Here is a 16667-nt window from a genome sequence, read left to right on the forward strand (position 1 = left end):
AATACATTGTTATAACTAACTTCTTTCCAAACAGGGTTACTCACAAACTCATAGCAGATACGGAAACCCACACACACCCAGAGACAGATGGCTGACACAGGCCTTTTTCATAAAGACTGATAAGAAAAGTGGTGCCTGGTACTGCATATCACGAGAAACTGAGACACACACATACCCAAGGACAGAGGGCTGACGTAAACCTTTCATAAACACAGATAAGACAGGAACATCTACGCACACACAAAAACTCCTCTTCAGTCTGAACATTTTACAGAGACACACAGAAATGTCAAAATAGGAACATCTACGCACACACCTAATCTCCTGTTTTAGCTGAACATTTCTGAAGACAAAGAACTCTACTCAGAGCCAATGGGACAGTGATACTGGCCTGAAGGAGACCTCGCCCAACTCATCAGAACCAACCAGAGGACCAGAACTTCCAGACTCAACCTACTTTCTGTACTGTATAAAATGTATATGCACTCTGTTATCTGGGCTTTTTTCAGAGAGTTCCATTTGAGCTTGATGAAAGGGTCCGTGCACGCTATTTCAGATATTTTTACCTCTGAATAAATTGCTTTTAATTAAACCTAATCCACCCTGTCCAGAGTCTCTACTTCGTCTCAGTTCTCCAGTAAACTTGTTTTATCAACATTTGCTACATCAGTTTTGTTGCTAAACAACCCATCCGTCTATGAAAGTCAATTAACTAACGTTAAGTAGACCAGAACCAGCTCCTATTGCATTGATGTCTATGCAAGACACAACAGGTTAAGTAGACCGTTACTGACTTTTTTGCCTCCAATGGTAAACGGCCTGAGTAAACTCTTCATTTATCCACCATCTTTGATAGGACTACGGTAATTCGTCGAAGGCAGCACACACATGTGTGAGGTCAAGGAACTTTGATTACAGATGTAAATACACAAGATGCCCACTAACCACGTATCAACCCCAGTTGCTGAACTTGGTTAGCTACACAGAAAAACCTTGAACCTTAAGGTTGAATTTCACATTTATTTAAATGTCTAATTTATCTCTGACAAACAACAAGGGAACAAATCGATGCTCCAATCCTTGCTGCAACGATGGGAACAATACAAACACGCAGCTCTGAGTATTTTATGGTGGTGTAGCGAGCACAATGTGAGGCACATGCTGGAAAGTTATTGAAGTGTAGGTTAAACACACGCACACACTATTCTTAACTGACCTTTGAATTAGACACTAGATTGGATTAGATGTATTTGATACTGTAGGAACTAAAGTTTTAATTTAATTTCCTAATACTTCTCTAATTTCTTAACCTGTCTATTTGCTTTCATTTTGGCAGAGGAACTGGGTATATCAGCATAAACCACAGCCCCCTCCTGTACTCCCTGATCACCCATGACTGCGTGGCCATGCACGTCTCCAACTCAATCAAGACGACACAACAGTGGTAGGCCTGATCACCAACGAGACCGCCTACAGGGAGGTGAGGGCCCTGGTGGAGTGGTGCCAGGAAAATACCCTCACCCTCAAAGTCAACAAACTGAAGGGGCTGATCGTGGACTTCAGGAGACAGCAGAGAGAGCAGGCCCCATCTAGTGTTCATGCATCTAACAGTCTAACTATTTACCCCATTGATCTTTATTCACCTCTCCTGTTTGCACAGTCCTTTCAGCCTATCCTTCTCTTATTTGCTACGTGAGCGAGAGAGTGTGGGCACGCATAAGTGTGTGATTCTTTGTGCCAGGGGTTAGGCACAGGTCGTTCCTCAACTGTAAACCCATGCCAACTGGGGTGTCTGCAGCCAAGAGCTCGACGCTTGACCACATGGGGATGGTAGTTCAGAGTGTACCCTTGGCCAAGATACTTAACCATAAGTTAACCCTTTACTTCCTCATCCAGCTGTGGTGGCTGGTAATGCACTTAGTATTTTGTGGATTAAACTAACACGTGCTGTATAGACCAGGGCTGTTTATATCTTATCCTATGGAGTTCCAGACTACTGCTGGTTCTGTTCTAGCTGATAATTACTTGCACCCACGATGATGTGTGATGAAGTCAACTACAATTAGTCAACTAATCATCAAGCCTTTGACTAATTGAATCAAGTGTGCCTGTTTAGGGTTAATACAAAAATGTGAAACGTCTGGGGGTTGGGGTCTCTTGAGGAGAGAGTTGGGAAGTTCTGGTATAGATAGTAACATTTAAAGGGAAACTGAAATGAATAGCAGAGGTAAAACTTCTCATAACATTAATTTAATTGCTTAGGCCCATCGCTCCTTTGGGAGCACAGGCCACTGATAACTGCTCTCCATCACTCTGTTCTGGGCAGTATTCTTCTTCTCATTCCACAGTACAGTGGAGGCTGCTCTCCATCACTCTGTTCTGGGCAGCATTCTTCTTCTCATTCCACAGTACAGTGGAGGCTGCTCTCCATCACACTGTTCTGGCCAGTATTATTCTTCTCATTCCACAGTACAGTGGAGGCTGCTCTCCATCACTGTTCTGGCCAGTATTATTCTTCTCATTCCCCAGTACAGTGGAGGCTGCTGAGGGAGAACGGCCTATAATAATGGCTGTATGGAATGTCATCAAACCACGTGTTTGATGTATTTGATACCATTCCACTGATTCCGCTCCAGCCATTACCACGAGCCCGTCCTCCACAATTAAGGTGCCACCAACCTCCTGTGGTTCCACCTCATGCTGGTTTTCCTTGTATCTTCCTTCATCTCTCACCTCCAGGTGTTAATTCAGTATGCTCTTTTCCCTTGTGGGTTCCAGGATACAGCTTGCCTGGTGATGTTGGAAAGGGGGCGTTCGGAGGGTGTGGCCAATCCACCACTTCTTCTCCGGATCTTCTCTTCCACCAGTACCTGGCTAGCACGCTCCTTGTTCCCATAAGCCTGCTACGAAACATTGGTGTCCAGTTATAACAAATAATTACAACAGATTCTAGAAACGCATAAGACAACATCCGTGCAGAATCCTTTTGGCCTGATGCTCATAGAGTTGATAAGCATGAAGACGTCCAGAGGTCTCATACCCTCCATCGTAGGGGCTGGTGGTAGTCCTCTGAAGAGGTCTCATACCCTCCATCGTAGGGGCTGGTGGTGGTCCTCTGAAGAGGTCTCATACCCTCCATCGTAGGGGCTGGTGGTGGTCCTCTGAAGAGGTCTCATACCCTCCATCGTAGGGGCTGGTGGTGGTCCTCTGAAGAGGTCTCATACCCTCCATCGTAGGGGCTGGTGGTGGTCCTCTGAAGAGGTCTCATACCCTCCATCGTAGGGGCTGGTGGTGGTCCTCTGAAGAGGTCTCATACCCTCCATCGTAGGGGCTGGTGGTGGTCCTCTGAAGAGGTCTCATACCCTCCATCGTAGGGGCTGGTGGTGGTCCTCTGAAGAGGTCTCATACCCTCCATCGTAGGGGCTGGTGGTGGTCCTCTGAAGAGGTCTCATACCCTCCATCGTAGGGGCTGGTGGTAGTCCTCTGAAGAGGTCTCATACCCTCCATCGTAGGGGCTGGTGGTGGTCCTCTGAAGAGGTCTCATACCCTCCATCGTAGGGGCTGGTGGTGGTCCTCTGAAGAGGTCTCATACCCTCCATCGTAGGGGCTGGTGGTGGTCCTCTGAAGAGGTCTCATACCCTCCATCGTAGGGGCTGGTGGTGGTCCTAGGAAGAGGTCTCATACCCTCCATCGTAGGGGCTGGTGGTGGTCCTCTGAAGAGGTCTCATACCCGCCATCGTAGGGGCTGGTGGTGGTCCTAGGAAGAGGTCTCATACCCTCCATCGTAGGGGCTGGTGGTGGTCCTCTGAAGAGGTCTCATACCCTCCATCGTAGGGGCTGGTGGTGGTCCTCTGAAGAGGTCTCATACCCTCCATCGTAGGGGCTGGTGGTAGTCCTCTGAAGAGGTCTTGTAGCCTCCATTGTAGTGGTAGTCCTCTGAAGAGGTCTCATCCCCCTTCCTGGGGTCCACACAGAACATGAAACATGACATAATACACAACATAGACAAGAACAGCTCAAGGACAGAACTACATACATCTAACAGTCTATTTTATTCTGATACTATTTGACCCATTAGTTAATTTTCTATCGTTTGGGAAAAATATACAAAATACTATTCCTGTAGCCTGAAGTCTAGGTCAGGATTTCCCAAACACCCAAGGCACACCGACCTTAACATAGTAAAGTCAAAACACATGCTAGGAGTTAGGATTGGATATGTTGTTATTATAGCAACAGGGAAGTAAAACTTGTGTGTTGTGGGTTAGATTCCCTCGTGACCCATATGCTGGGTATGTGTCAACCAAGTTTCTATGGATAAAAGTTTACATGCTACATGACTACACTGTTATAATATTGTTATAACATCTGTTATAACATTTGTGTTGGAGCATGAGTATGCAGGATTTATTGAATTATCAAACCCCTCACTGTGATTAGCACATGAGCCATTCACATCTTAGCCCTGAGGGGGGCGATGTTGAGCAAGTGAAAAAATGTCTCCAGTGTTGAGAGGTACTCCTCTCGGTGACAGCGTAGATGAGCAGCGTGCACAGACTCCTTCCACTTCCTGGTTTCCACAGCAACGCCCCGCTTCCTCCAGAAGTCGAGGACCGCCTCCATGGTGACGGGGTCGCACATCGCGTCGTTCTCGCAGAAGAAGAAGAGCGCCGGGGCAGTGACGGGGCTGTTGTAGAAGACCTGGACTGAGTTGTCGTAGTAGTGCACCGTCTGGGACTTGAAGAGCCAGAAGTAGAGCAGAGCGGTGTATCGCACCAGGGGCTCGATACGAGGGAACAGGGTCTTGCCCAGGCCTGAGGCACACACATAGACACACACAGATTATTTTATTTAGCGGTCAAGGTTAATTACATTTCAAATTATTTTCTCTGTCACATCCACACACACACACCGTCTCAGTAACAGATCCCTCTCCTTTCTCAGAGTAATAATCCAAACCGACAATCCTACCTCCTTTCCTTCCCCTCTCTCTCACCTGTAGCCATATGCTCCAGCGACCCGATCACCAGGCTGTCATAGACATGTCCTATGACCCGTTGGGCCAGGCCTGGGTACTTGTGTGGCTCCCTGACCATCTGGCTGAGAAGCTGGCAGAAAGTGTACCCGCCGATGGAGAAGGCGTGGACCAGAAGGGGGCGCCCTTTGAAACGCGGGTCATCAAGGAGCTCCAGGACCTCGGCTGCATACTCCAGGCCCCAGCGAGGCCACAGGAAGTGCCACACAGTGCTCTCCACAGATAGGATGTCCAGGCCGCGTTCCAGGTAGATGTCCCGGTACTTCCCCATGGCCCCTGGTCGCGCGCCAAGCCACGGGAAAAGGAGGAGGAGGGGACGGTGGGAGGAGGGCGAGGATGGAGAGAGGGGTGGTACATCCAAAGCGGAAGGGGTGAGAATTGAGGAAACGTCGTGGTGAGTGGGCAAGTCTGGGAGAAAGGGGGTGGAGAGGGAGTACGAGGGGGAGGGAAGAGGAGTGTCTAGATGGGAGGAGGTGGGGGAGATGGTGGGAGGAGAGGGGGATGGGCTATCGCCCCCTGGTGTCCGGCTGGTGTAGTAGTAGGTGATGCTTCTGGTGATCCTCTGGGCTATGAACCGCCCCTCTCTCACTATCACAGCCATGTCTGAGCCAGAGTGGGAGTTACTGGGGGAAGGAAAAGGGGAAAGAATTAGAGCAGGATTGGAAGATAAGTTACAGAGGGAGAAAACTGCTTGAGTGCCAGTCTGTGCCATCATGCCAACTCTGTCACGTTTGGCTTGACGATGACAGGTGTTGGCAAGACCACAAACAGATCTGGGACCAGGCCAGGAAATATGAGCAATACAAAAAAATCTGAAATTCACTTGAGGCATAACCAATATACCTCAAATGAAATGAATGTATACCCTACGTACACAGTCATGTGCACCCAGACACACATGTAAGGTTGTGGGATCCAGCTTATGGGGATCAGGCTTGACTCATTTGGTTAGAGGGTGTAGATAGTAGTCTACAGATACAGACTCATTTGGTTAAAGGGTGCAGATTAGAGGTCGACCGATTAATCGGAATGGCCGATTAATTAGGGCCGATTAATTTATTTTTCCCACCTTTATTTAACTAGGCAAGTCAGTTAAGAAAACATTCTTATTTTCAATGACGGCCTAGGAACGGTGGGTTAACTGCCTTGTTCAGGGGCAGAACGACAGATTTTTACCTTGTCAGCTCAGGGATTCAATTTTGCAACCTTACGGTTAACTAGTCCAACGCTCTAACCACCTGCCTTACATTGCACTCCACGAGGAGCCTGCCTGTTATGCCAAGGTAAGTTGCTAGCTAGCATTAAACTTATCTTATAAAAAACAATCAATCGTAATCACTAAACTACTAATATCATCAACCATGTGTAGTTATATCTAGCGTGTCCTGCGTTGCATATAATCGATGCGGTGGCATTCGCGAAAAAGGACTGTCGTTGCTCCAACGTGTGCCTAACCATAAACATCAATGCCTTCCTTAAAATCAATACACAGAAGTACATATTTTTAAACCTTCATATTTTGCTAAAAGAAATCCAGGTTAGCAGGCAATATTAACCAGGTGAAATTGTGTCACTTCTCTTGCGTTCATTGCACGCAGAGTCAGGGCATATGCAACAGTTTGGGCCGCCTGGCTCATTGCGAACTAATTTGCCAGAATTTTACGTAATTATGACATAACATTGAAGGTTGTGCAATGTAACAGGAATATTTAGACTTATGGATGCCACCCGTTAGATAAAATACGGAACGGTTCCGTATTTCACTGAAAGAATAAATGTTTTGTTTTCGAGATGATAGTTTCTGGATTCGACCATATTAATGACCTAAGGCTCGTATTTCTGTGTGTTATTATGTTATAATTAAGTCCATGATTTGATAGGGCAGTCTGACTGAGCGATGGTAGGCACCAGCAAGCTCGTAAGCATTCACTCAAACAGCATTTGTGCGTTTTGCCAGCAGCTCTTCGCAATGCTTCAAGAATTGCGCTGTTTATGACTTCAAGCCTCTCAACTCCCGAGATTAGGCTGGTGTAACCGATGTGAAATGGCTAGCTAGTTAGCGGGGTGCGCGCTAATAGCGTTTCAAACGTCACTCGCTCTGAGACTTGGAGTAGTTGTTCCCCGTGCTCTGCTTTGAGGGTGGCTGTTGTCGATGTGTTCCTGGTTCGAGCCCAGGTAGGAGCAAGGAGAGGGACGGAAGCTATACTGTTACACTGGCAATACTAAAGTGCCTATAAGAACATCCAATAGTCAAAGGTATATGAAATACAAATCATATAGAGAGAAATAGTCTTATAATTCCTATAATAACTACAACCTAAAACTTCTTACCTGGGAAAATTGAAGACTCGTGTTAAAAGAAACCACCAGCTTTTGTATGTTCTCATGTTGAGCAAGGAACTTAAACGTTAGCTTTCTTACATGGTACATATTGCACTTTTACTTTCTTCTCCAACACTTTGTTTTTGCATTATTAAAGCCAAATTGAACATGTTTCATTATTTGAGGCTAAATTGATTTTATTGATGTATTATATTAAGTTAAAATAAGTGTTCATTCAGTATTGTTGTAATTGTCATTATTACAAATCTTTTTTTTTCTTCTTATTTATTTTTCATATATATATATATATATATATATATATATATATATATATATATATATATTTTTTTTATTTTTTTTTTTAAATCGGCCGATTAATCGGTATCGGCTTTTTTTGGTCTCCAATAATCGGTATCGGCATTGAAAAATCATAATCGGTCAACCTCTAGTGTAGATAGTAGTCTACAGATACAGACTAATTTGGCTAGAGGGTGTAGATAGTAGTCTACAGATACAGACTCATTTGGTTAGAGGGTGTAGATAGTAGTCTACAGATACAGACTCATTTGGTTGTATAGCTGCTTTCCACTTTTTCTTGTAATAATTGCTCAAACGGTCTGACTGCGGTTGTGGGAAACCTTTTTTGGGGGTGACCCTTTTTTTTTAGCACATGCCCCCCAAAAGGTCTGTGCACAGCCCTGCCTTGGACCATATTAGACCTCAAAAAAGCAACAAAATTATATACATTTTGTGAAGGGAAGCTCCAGTTCAATTTCTTGTATTCAGAGTCTTTCTTATTATATAAATAAGTAATAAGAGCTAAGACACTACAATGGTGACGAGGATGATTAACTGCAGTGTGCATCACGAATGCAGATGGAGCTCGTAGGAAGAGAGGACGATTTTGACTCTGTAGCACAACAGCTAGCAAGCAGTGACGACGAGGGGAGAGCTGACGAGAACGAGGCGGCAGATCAAAGACCCGTGAAGCCGGAGGTAAAGAGAATGGCATCGGGAAAATAGATGTTTGATGACACGCAAGAAGACTGGGCAACTTACATTGAACGACTGGAACAGTACTTCATTGCAAACGACATTGCTGATTACAAGAGAGTACCAGCGCTGTTGAGTTTAATTGGCCCAAAAACATACAGTTTGCTAAGAGATCTGACTGCCTCTCTGAAGCCCTCCAATAAAACATTCACAGAGATTGTGGAGATATTGCAAAATCACCTATAACCTAAACCACTCCTCATCGCGGAACGTTTTTGTTTCCACAAGAGAGATCAGAATGAGGGGGAGGGTGTTAGTACATATGTAGCAGAGTTGAAGAAACTGTCTGAACATTGCCAGTTTGGAGAGAACCTAAATGACCCATTAACTTCTTTGGGGTAGGGGGCAGTATTTTCATGTCCGGATGAAAAATGGGCCCAGAGTAAACTGCTTACTACTCAGGCCCAGATCCCAGGATATGCATATTATTAGTAGATTTGGATAGAAAACACTCTGAAGTTTCTAAAACTGTTTGAATGATGTCTGTGTATAACAGAACTCATATGGCAGGCAAAAACCTGAGAAAAAATCCAACCAGGAAGTGGGAAATCTGAGGTTTGTAGGTTTTCAACTCTCGCTTATCCAAGATAGTGGAAATGGGGTCATGTTGCACTTCCTAAGGCTTCCACTAGATGTCAACAGTCTATAGAACCTTGTTTGATGCTTCTACTGTGAGGTGGAGGCGAATGAGAGGAGATTGAGTTAGGTCTCTCCCAGAGTGCCACGAGCTGACCATACACGTGCGTTCATGTGAGAGTTAGCTGCGTTCCATCACATTTCTGAAGACAAAGGAATTCTCCGGTTGGAACATTATTGAAGATTTATGTTAAAAACATCCTAAAGATTGATTCTATACATCGTTTGACATGTTTCTACAGACTAACGGAACTTTTTGGACTTTTCGTCCGTACTTTCCGCTGGACTTGCACGCGCGTCGTGAGTTTAGATTGTGTACTGAACGCGCGAACAAGGAGGAATTTGGACATAAATTATGGACATTATCGAACAAAACAAACATTTATTATGGAACTGTGATTCCTGGGAGTGCATTCTGATGAAGATCAAAGGTAAGTGAATATTTATAATGCTATTTCTGATTTATGTTGACTCCAACATGGCGGATATCTCTTTGGGTTGATTTGTCGTCTTAGCGCCATACTCAGATTATTGCATGGTTTGCTTTTTCCGTAAAGTTTTTTTTAAATCTGACACAGCGGTTGCATTAAGGAGAAGTGTATCTAAAATTCAATGTGTAACACTTGTATTTTGATCAACATTTATGATGACTATTTCTGTAAATTCATGTGGCTCTCTGCAAAATCACCGGATGTTTTGGAACTACTGAACATAACGCGCCAATGTAAACTGAGATTTTGGGATATAAATATGAACTTTACCTAACAAAACATACATGTATTGTGTAACATGAAGTCCTATGAGTGTTTCACTGGCTGTTGACGAGGTGAGACGCTACCGTCCCACATACCCTAGAGAGGTTAAGGGATAGATTTGTTTGTGGACTGAAACATGAACACATTCAAAAACGTTTGCTCACAGAATCAGATCTCACGTTTGCAAAGGCTGTTGAAATTGCTGTGGCTATGGAAATCGCGACTAAAGATGCATTTGAGTTGCAAAGTAAAAGAAATACTGACCTATCACAAACTTCCCTGCACAAGTTCACGCAGCCGACAGCGCCCACGTGTGGCCAAAAAATGCAACAGGTGTGACAGAAGTTCACAGAGCAGAGGACTGCCGTTTCAAAGACGAAATTTGTCACAAATGCAGTAGAACGGGGCACATTCAAAGAGCATGCATAGCAAAATTCAGTCACAACAGGAAAACTGAGAAAATTAAAGGGTCTGAATGCACTAGCAGAGAACAGTGGCAGCAATTCAGATGAACGATTAATTGGTACAATGGAGTTAAACACAGTGACTTCTCCCAGCAGTAGCATAATATTGGTGACACCAGAAATCAAAGGCAAACCCCTCAAAATGGAGCTGGACACAGGATCTGCAGTGTCTATAATTTCCACTACTGTCTACAATGAGCACTTCAAGGCTATCAAGCTGAAGAACACAAATGTGTTGCTGAAGACCTACTCAGGAGAGAGATTGAGGCCAATGGGGGCGTTGCAGGTCAGAGTGAGTTATGGGGAGCAAAACAGCAGTTACAGCTGTATGTCGTGCCTGGAACTGGCCCCCCATTATTTGGCAGGGAATGGCTTTCAAAAATAAAGCTGAACTGGTGTGACTTGAAAATGCTCCACACGTTCCAGTCCAAAGAGAAAGACACAGACCAAACACTGGAACACTTGTGGAAGAAATACAACAGTGTTCAGTGATCAGATGGGAACAGTAAAAGGCTTCACAGCAAAACTTGTACTGAGAGATGACGCAACCCCAAAATTTTGCAAAGCCAGATCTGTTCCATACTCCCTGAGACCAAAGGTGGAAGCGGAAATCGATCACTTGCAGGATACAGAGATCCTGACGAAAGTGGACAGAAGCGAATGTGCCACACCCATAGTTCCTGATGTAAAGAAAGACAGGTCTGTTAGAATGTGTGGGGACTTCAAGGTAACTGTGAATTCACTGTTGCATGTGGAGCAATACCCCCTGCCACGTCTGGATGACATCTTTGCTGCACTAGCTGGTGGAAAACATTTCAGTAAAATCGATCTGAAACAGGCTTACCTGCAGCTACCGGTTGAAGAGAGCTCCAAACAGTACCTGACAATAAACACACACAAAGGTCTATACAGGTATAAACGCCTGGTTTTTGGCATTGCATCAGCCCCAGCCATTTGGCAATGAACTATTGACCAGATTTTGCAAGGAATCCCAGGAACCCAGTGTATCCTGGATGACATAATCATAACAGGACGCACCGACAAAGAGCACCTGGCTAACCTGGAAGAGGTCCTGAAAAGACTGAAAGAGTATGGTCTACAGGCAAACTTACAGAAGTGTGAGTTCTTCAAAGACAAGATTGTCTTCTGTGGACATGAAATCGACCGCAATGGATTGCACAAAACACAGGTCGAAATCGATGCAGTGGTACAGGCACCACGACCACAAAATATCACAGAAGTGAGATCTTTCACGGGACTGATCATACTACAGAAGATTCCTCCCAAACCTTTCAGCAGTACTCCAGCCTCTAAATCAGCTCCTGGAAAAGAATAGGACATGGCAGTGGACAGAACAGTGTGAAAATGCGTTTATTGAGGCAAATCGGCTCATCACATTTGAACAGGTCCTGATGCATTACGACCCTGAACTGCCAGTGAAGTTGGCTTGTGATGCATCCCCTTATGGCTTAGGGGCCGTCTTTTCACACACACTGAAAGATGGGTCAGAGAGGCCAGTTGCATTTGCGTCACGAACATTGAATGATGCAGAGAAAAACGACTCACAAATCGACAAAGAAGCACTGGCGCTAGTGTGGGGCGTCAAGAAATTCCACGCATACCTATATGGCAAGCGTTTCACACTGGTTACGGATCACCAGCCGTTGCTTTCCATTTTCAGTCCAAAGAAAGGCATTCCGGGAATGACAGCAGCCAGGTTACAGCGATATGCCTTGTTCCTTGCCAGTCATATGTATGACATTGAGTTTAAGTCGTCGTCCCTCCACACAAATGCAGATGGATTATACAGACTGCCGTGTACAAGAGAAAGACAAAGGAGTATGGATGCAGTGGAAATTTTCCATACCGCTCAGCTCGAGGCACTACCGGTCACAAGCACAGTTATCAAACAGGAGACAAGGAAAGATGTGACCTTGTCAAAAGTGTACACCTACACCATGTCAGGATGGCCAGCTACAGGCAGAAAGGAGCTGACTCCGTATTTCCAGCGGAGAAATGAAATTACAACGTACCAAGGATGTTTGATGTGGGGAATGAGAGTCATGATACCCCAGAAATGCCAACATCAGGTTTTGCAGCAACTACATGAAGGTCATGTTGGAATTGGCAAAATGAAGCTGCTCGCAAGGAGCCACTTCTGGTGGCCAGGTCTGGATCAACAGATAGAAAACATGGCGAAGAACTGTAGCGGATGTTTGGGAACCCTTCACATGCCTGCTCCTGTCCCAGTCCACCCATGGGAATGGCCCACAGAGCCATGGCAGAGAATTCATGTGGACTACACTGGTCCCTTTGAAAAGCACATGTTTCTGGTTATAGTTGATGCCCATTCCAAATGGCCAGAGGTGTTTTGCACTGACTCCTCCACCTCAGCTCAGACGATAGAGTGTCTCAGAACAGCGTTTGCACGCTTCGGATTGCCGCTGCAGTTAGTAAGTGACAACGCGCAAGCTTTTGTAAGTGACGAGTTTACAAGATTCATGTCAGTAAATGGAATCAAACACTCAACCTCAGCTCCGTACCACCCTGCTACCAATGGGCTGGCAGAATGCTTTGTGCAAACCCTAAAGCAAGGACTCCGTGCAGCAAAACGAGACGAAGGGACTTTGCAAACAAAACTGGCCAAGTTCCTGGTCTCCTACCGAAACACCCCACATGCCACGACAAATGAAAGCCCAGCCGCACTGATGTTCGGGAGGCCTCTCCGCACACGGCTGGACATCATGAAGCCTAACAGGTGTAATGAAGTGCTGAACAAACAAGCCAAGATGCTCTCCGGTGGCCGGGAGCGCCATCTCCAAACAGGACAGGAAGTGATGGTGCAAGACTACAGAAGGGGAGGGAAATGGACAAGAGGGACCGTACATACACAAACAGGACCCAGAACTTACCAGGTTCAAGTGACCCCAGACATAATGTGGCGGCGTCACATTAACCAAATGCATTCCACGGAAAACAGCACAACAATCGAGAGAGAAGCTCCTGAGAGTGACACACAAGGAACTGTAGAGGACGGTGGGGCAGTAAAGAGACCCCAGGCTGAAAGGGAACGTGTTGATGAAGGTGCTGCTATAGCAGAAGCTATAATGGAACAAGCACACACTAAGGATGTTCAGGAGCCTCCAGACAATCCTAGGTGCTACCCAGAACGAAGGCACCGTCCACCAGACAGACTGGACTTATAAACAAACAAACAAACTGTTCAAGTTCAAATCAAAAGACTCAAAATAACTACAACAAGTTCTGGGAAATGTTTCAGTTGTGGTTTGGTAAAAGTAACTGATTGTATAAGAGAAGGAATGTTATGTTCTGTTAATTACTGATGTCCCCTTTAAGAATGGAGCACCCTTGGTCATGCGCAGTGTTGTTCTATGTTATTCTGGTACTAACTCGTTTTAGTAAATGTGTAGCTCCAGTTCAATTTCTTGTATTCTGAGTCTTTCTTATTATATAAATAAGTAATAAGAGCTAAGACACTACAGTTCACATAAACGTTTTAAGCTTAGGACAGTTCAACAACACAACCAAGAGTGTAGCCTGTCCATGTTGTGATATGTGGCAGTTTGAGTTTGAGTTTATTTTTACAGGGACAGTGCACATTAATCAACGTTTCAGTAAAAGTGCCGGTTTTAGCCAGCCGGCTAATTTTCAACCGCAGTCCCTGGGCAGGTTATTAAAAACAATTACAATATAGACAATAGCAACATAGAACAAGACATAGCATACAGATATAGCAACACAGGACAAGCAAGACGTAGCATACAGACAGAGCAACATAGAACAAAAAGCAGCAAGACAAAATTCATAAAAGCAACAAAGTGTTTCCACACCTCACAAGTTACAGACAACAGACATGGAAAGCGGCAACACCCAGCTAGGGACCATGTTCACAAATCTGTTTGACCTTTAGCCATGTCTTCAAGCATTTTGTGAAAGTGTGATATGTGGTGCAGTTGTGTGTGTCTGATGGCAGTGTATTCCAGACATGGGAAGCTCTCACAGAAAAAGCGTCTTAAATAAAGGTTAAATAAAAACACAAATACAGGTCCATTTTGATCAGAAACAGACCTTTGTTAATATGCTCTACTACTTCATGCCAAATAACTTATATTAGGCAAATAATTAAATGGTTAAATAGCTCAGCATCTGTCATTTCAACATACCCAGTTTCATGCAGCGTCTTCAAACAAAGCCAACGTCACACAGCAGGAAGCGTTCATAGCATTCTGCAACTGTACCCCATGAAGAATTTGAGAATCCTCATAGCAGTTGAAAATCTGCCCAACTTCCACGGTCTTCTTTCTGTGAATTAACCTCTTTAATAGATTCGAGCATTCATCGAACCGTCCGTTATAAACGAACTCGGTAGGGTTGGAAATAACCACAACTTTCAAGATCCTGAGTTCATTCGATTCTGCGCCGCCCCAGTCCTCTTGCGTGTCGTTTTCGCTCGTGCCCTTCGTTTCAGATAGTGGGCGCGCAATAACAAACTCAACTGCTTTATCACATGCGCATTCCCGTTTGCCGTTAATGTGTCACGAGAGCCCAGGTCCGTTGTCACGGTGTCACGGTCAGAAATAATATTATCGGACCTGTCTTTCCGTTGCATTTTAGGACTGTTTTGAACTGTCATCATTACATTGTAAATACGTGTAAATGCATAACCTATTTGTCATAGTTTCACAAATGGCATCGGGCGCGCGCCGCACTTGCACGTTCTGACTTCATACATTGTGGACAAGGAACTATTGGACAAGTGGAAAAGGCAGAGATGTTCGCTTGGCTGTTCGACAGAGGCACATATTTCAAAATAACATCCTCTTCCTGCCAAGAATGTCGGTGTCTATCCTACGTTATTTAGGCCATGACAGCAGATCTGTGCTGAGGGCTCATACTGGAAAAGTAGGCCTCTGTCATGTCACCTGATTTGACCTTCCGTCGTCGAAGCATCTAATAACACGACAGTATGCACACACCGCAGTACATGAGGCTGTTACTGTGTGTTATTCTATTGGTCATGATGAGGGATTGTTAGCAGACATGGAGAAAAGTATTTGTACTGTTGTAGATGCATACCAAAGCCATTCCCTGTGCTGCCACATGATGGTGTCAGACACCAAGTACATTACTGTCAATTGTCAAAGTGGAAGTTCAGGCCTAGTTTAAATATAGAAAGGATTTCTCCTTTCGTAAAGTAATGAGGAGTGGAGACTTAGTATTCACTTATCCTATCATTACCTCAAGGAAGGGAGGGTGGGTTACTGCATTTTTAGGGGATTTAAACAAGGCGTATGTCTCATCATTGGTAGAATTGTTGTTGTTCAGTTCTGGTCCTAGGGACCCACAAGGTGTGCAGGCTTTTAACCGAGCCCAGTGCTAACACACATCATTCAATGAATCAGGGGATTGATTATTAGTTGTTTTGTTGAGTCTGCTGGGTTTGAACAAAAGCCTGCACATGTAGAACTGAAGAACATTGAAAAATGGAGGCTTTACAGAGGATATGCTTTCTATGGCTGAAACTATTCCTGGACTCTGGTTAAGAAGTTGGAATTAAAGGAAGTTCATATTCAACCGGCAGAACGACTAAACTTAGGCATTGGGATCAAAATTAATTAAGGTTAGGGTTAAACTTAGTTTTAAGAGTGAGGGTTAGATTAAGGTTAGGTATAGTTTCAGTGAGGTTAAGGTAAGGGTCAAGAAAAAGCATAAAAGTTAACATTGCGTTCTCGGGTCTACCACCATCCATCGCTATTCATTTTATGCAAGTTAAATATACACTGTCGAAGAAGTTTGAAGCTAGAGGCATAATCCAGATGTAACCGATGTTCTCAATGGAATCCTATTTTTAGTCATCGGCTAAACCCCAATTTTACCTTGGATTTATTTAATCTACTTTTGTGAAAATGGACCATAAAGAATTTAGCTTGTTTTAAGAACCATTGCAACTTAGGCTGCAGCCTTAGAGCTACAACTGGGTCTGGCTGGGCCTATTTAACCAAAAGCTTGAACTGTGTGTGTGTGTGTGTGTGTGTGTGTGTGTGTGTGTGTGTGTGTCAGAATGAAGTGCACACAGGTAGTCATATCCAAATGCAATACTCTTTCCGTTGCTTTGAAAGCAAGTGAAACTGAATTAATTCAAACTCCTTACAGAATGTTTTTTTAAATATAGGCTACCTGGGCACGCCCAACCTCTTCGTTTCCATAGAAAAACACCAAGCCCCTAGTTACTGTTGCTAAGGAAAGAAAATCCCTCTTTGTCTAACCTTTAATCAATGATGATGTAATTAGCTCCATTATGTTAAAACCATTGACATACATTGTTATACTTCATTTTGAGATAATTTACTACTATAAGAATATATTGAAAATGGTTATAAC

The 16667-nt window shown here is 44.3% G+C and overlaps 1 protein-coding gene across 1 annotated transcript; it reads right to left on the reverse strand.

Annotated features, from left to right (window-relative positions):
* Positions 1-555: 555 nt before the first annotated feature.
* Positions 556-14725, reverse strand: LOC120050094. The gene is made up of 3 exons (XM_038996736.1): positions 14450-14725; positions 4997-5658; positions 556-4814 (listed from the first exon to the last, which is right to left on the reverse strand). The coding sequence occupies exons 2-3, from the start codon at positions 5634-5636 to the stop codon at positions 4453-4455; spliced, it is 1002 nt and encodes a 333-aa protein (XP_038852664.1). The 5' UTR covers positions 5637-5658; positions 14450-14725; the 3' UTR covers positions 556-4452.
* Between the last annotated feature and the right edge of the window lie 1942 nt (positions 14726-16667).

The sequence above is a fragment of the Salvelinus namaycush genome, chromosome 6 (assembly GCF_016432855.1).
Source record: "Salvelinus namaycush isolate Seneca chromosome 6, SaNama_1.0, whole genome shotgun sequence".
Taxonomy (NCBI): domain Eukaryota; kingdom Metazoa; phylum Chordata; class Actinopteri; order Salmoniformes; family Salmonidae; genus Salvelinus; species Salvelinus namaycush.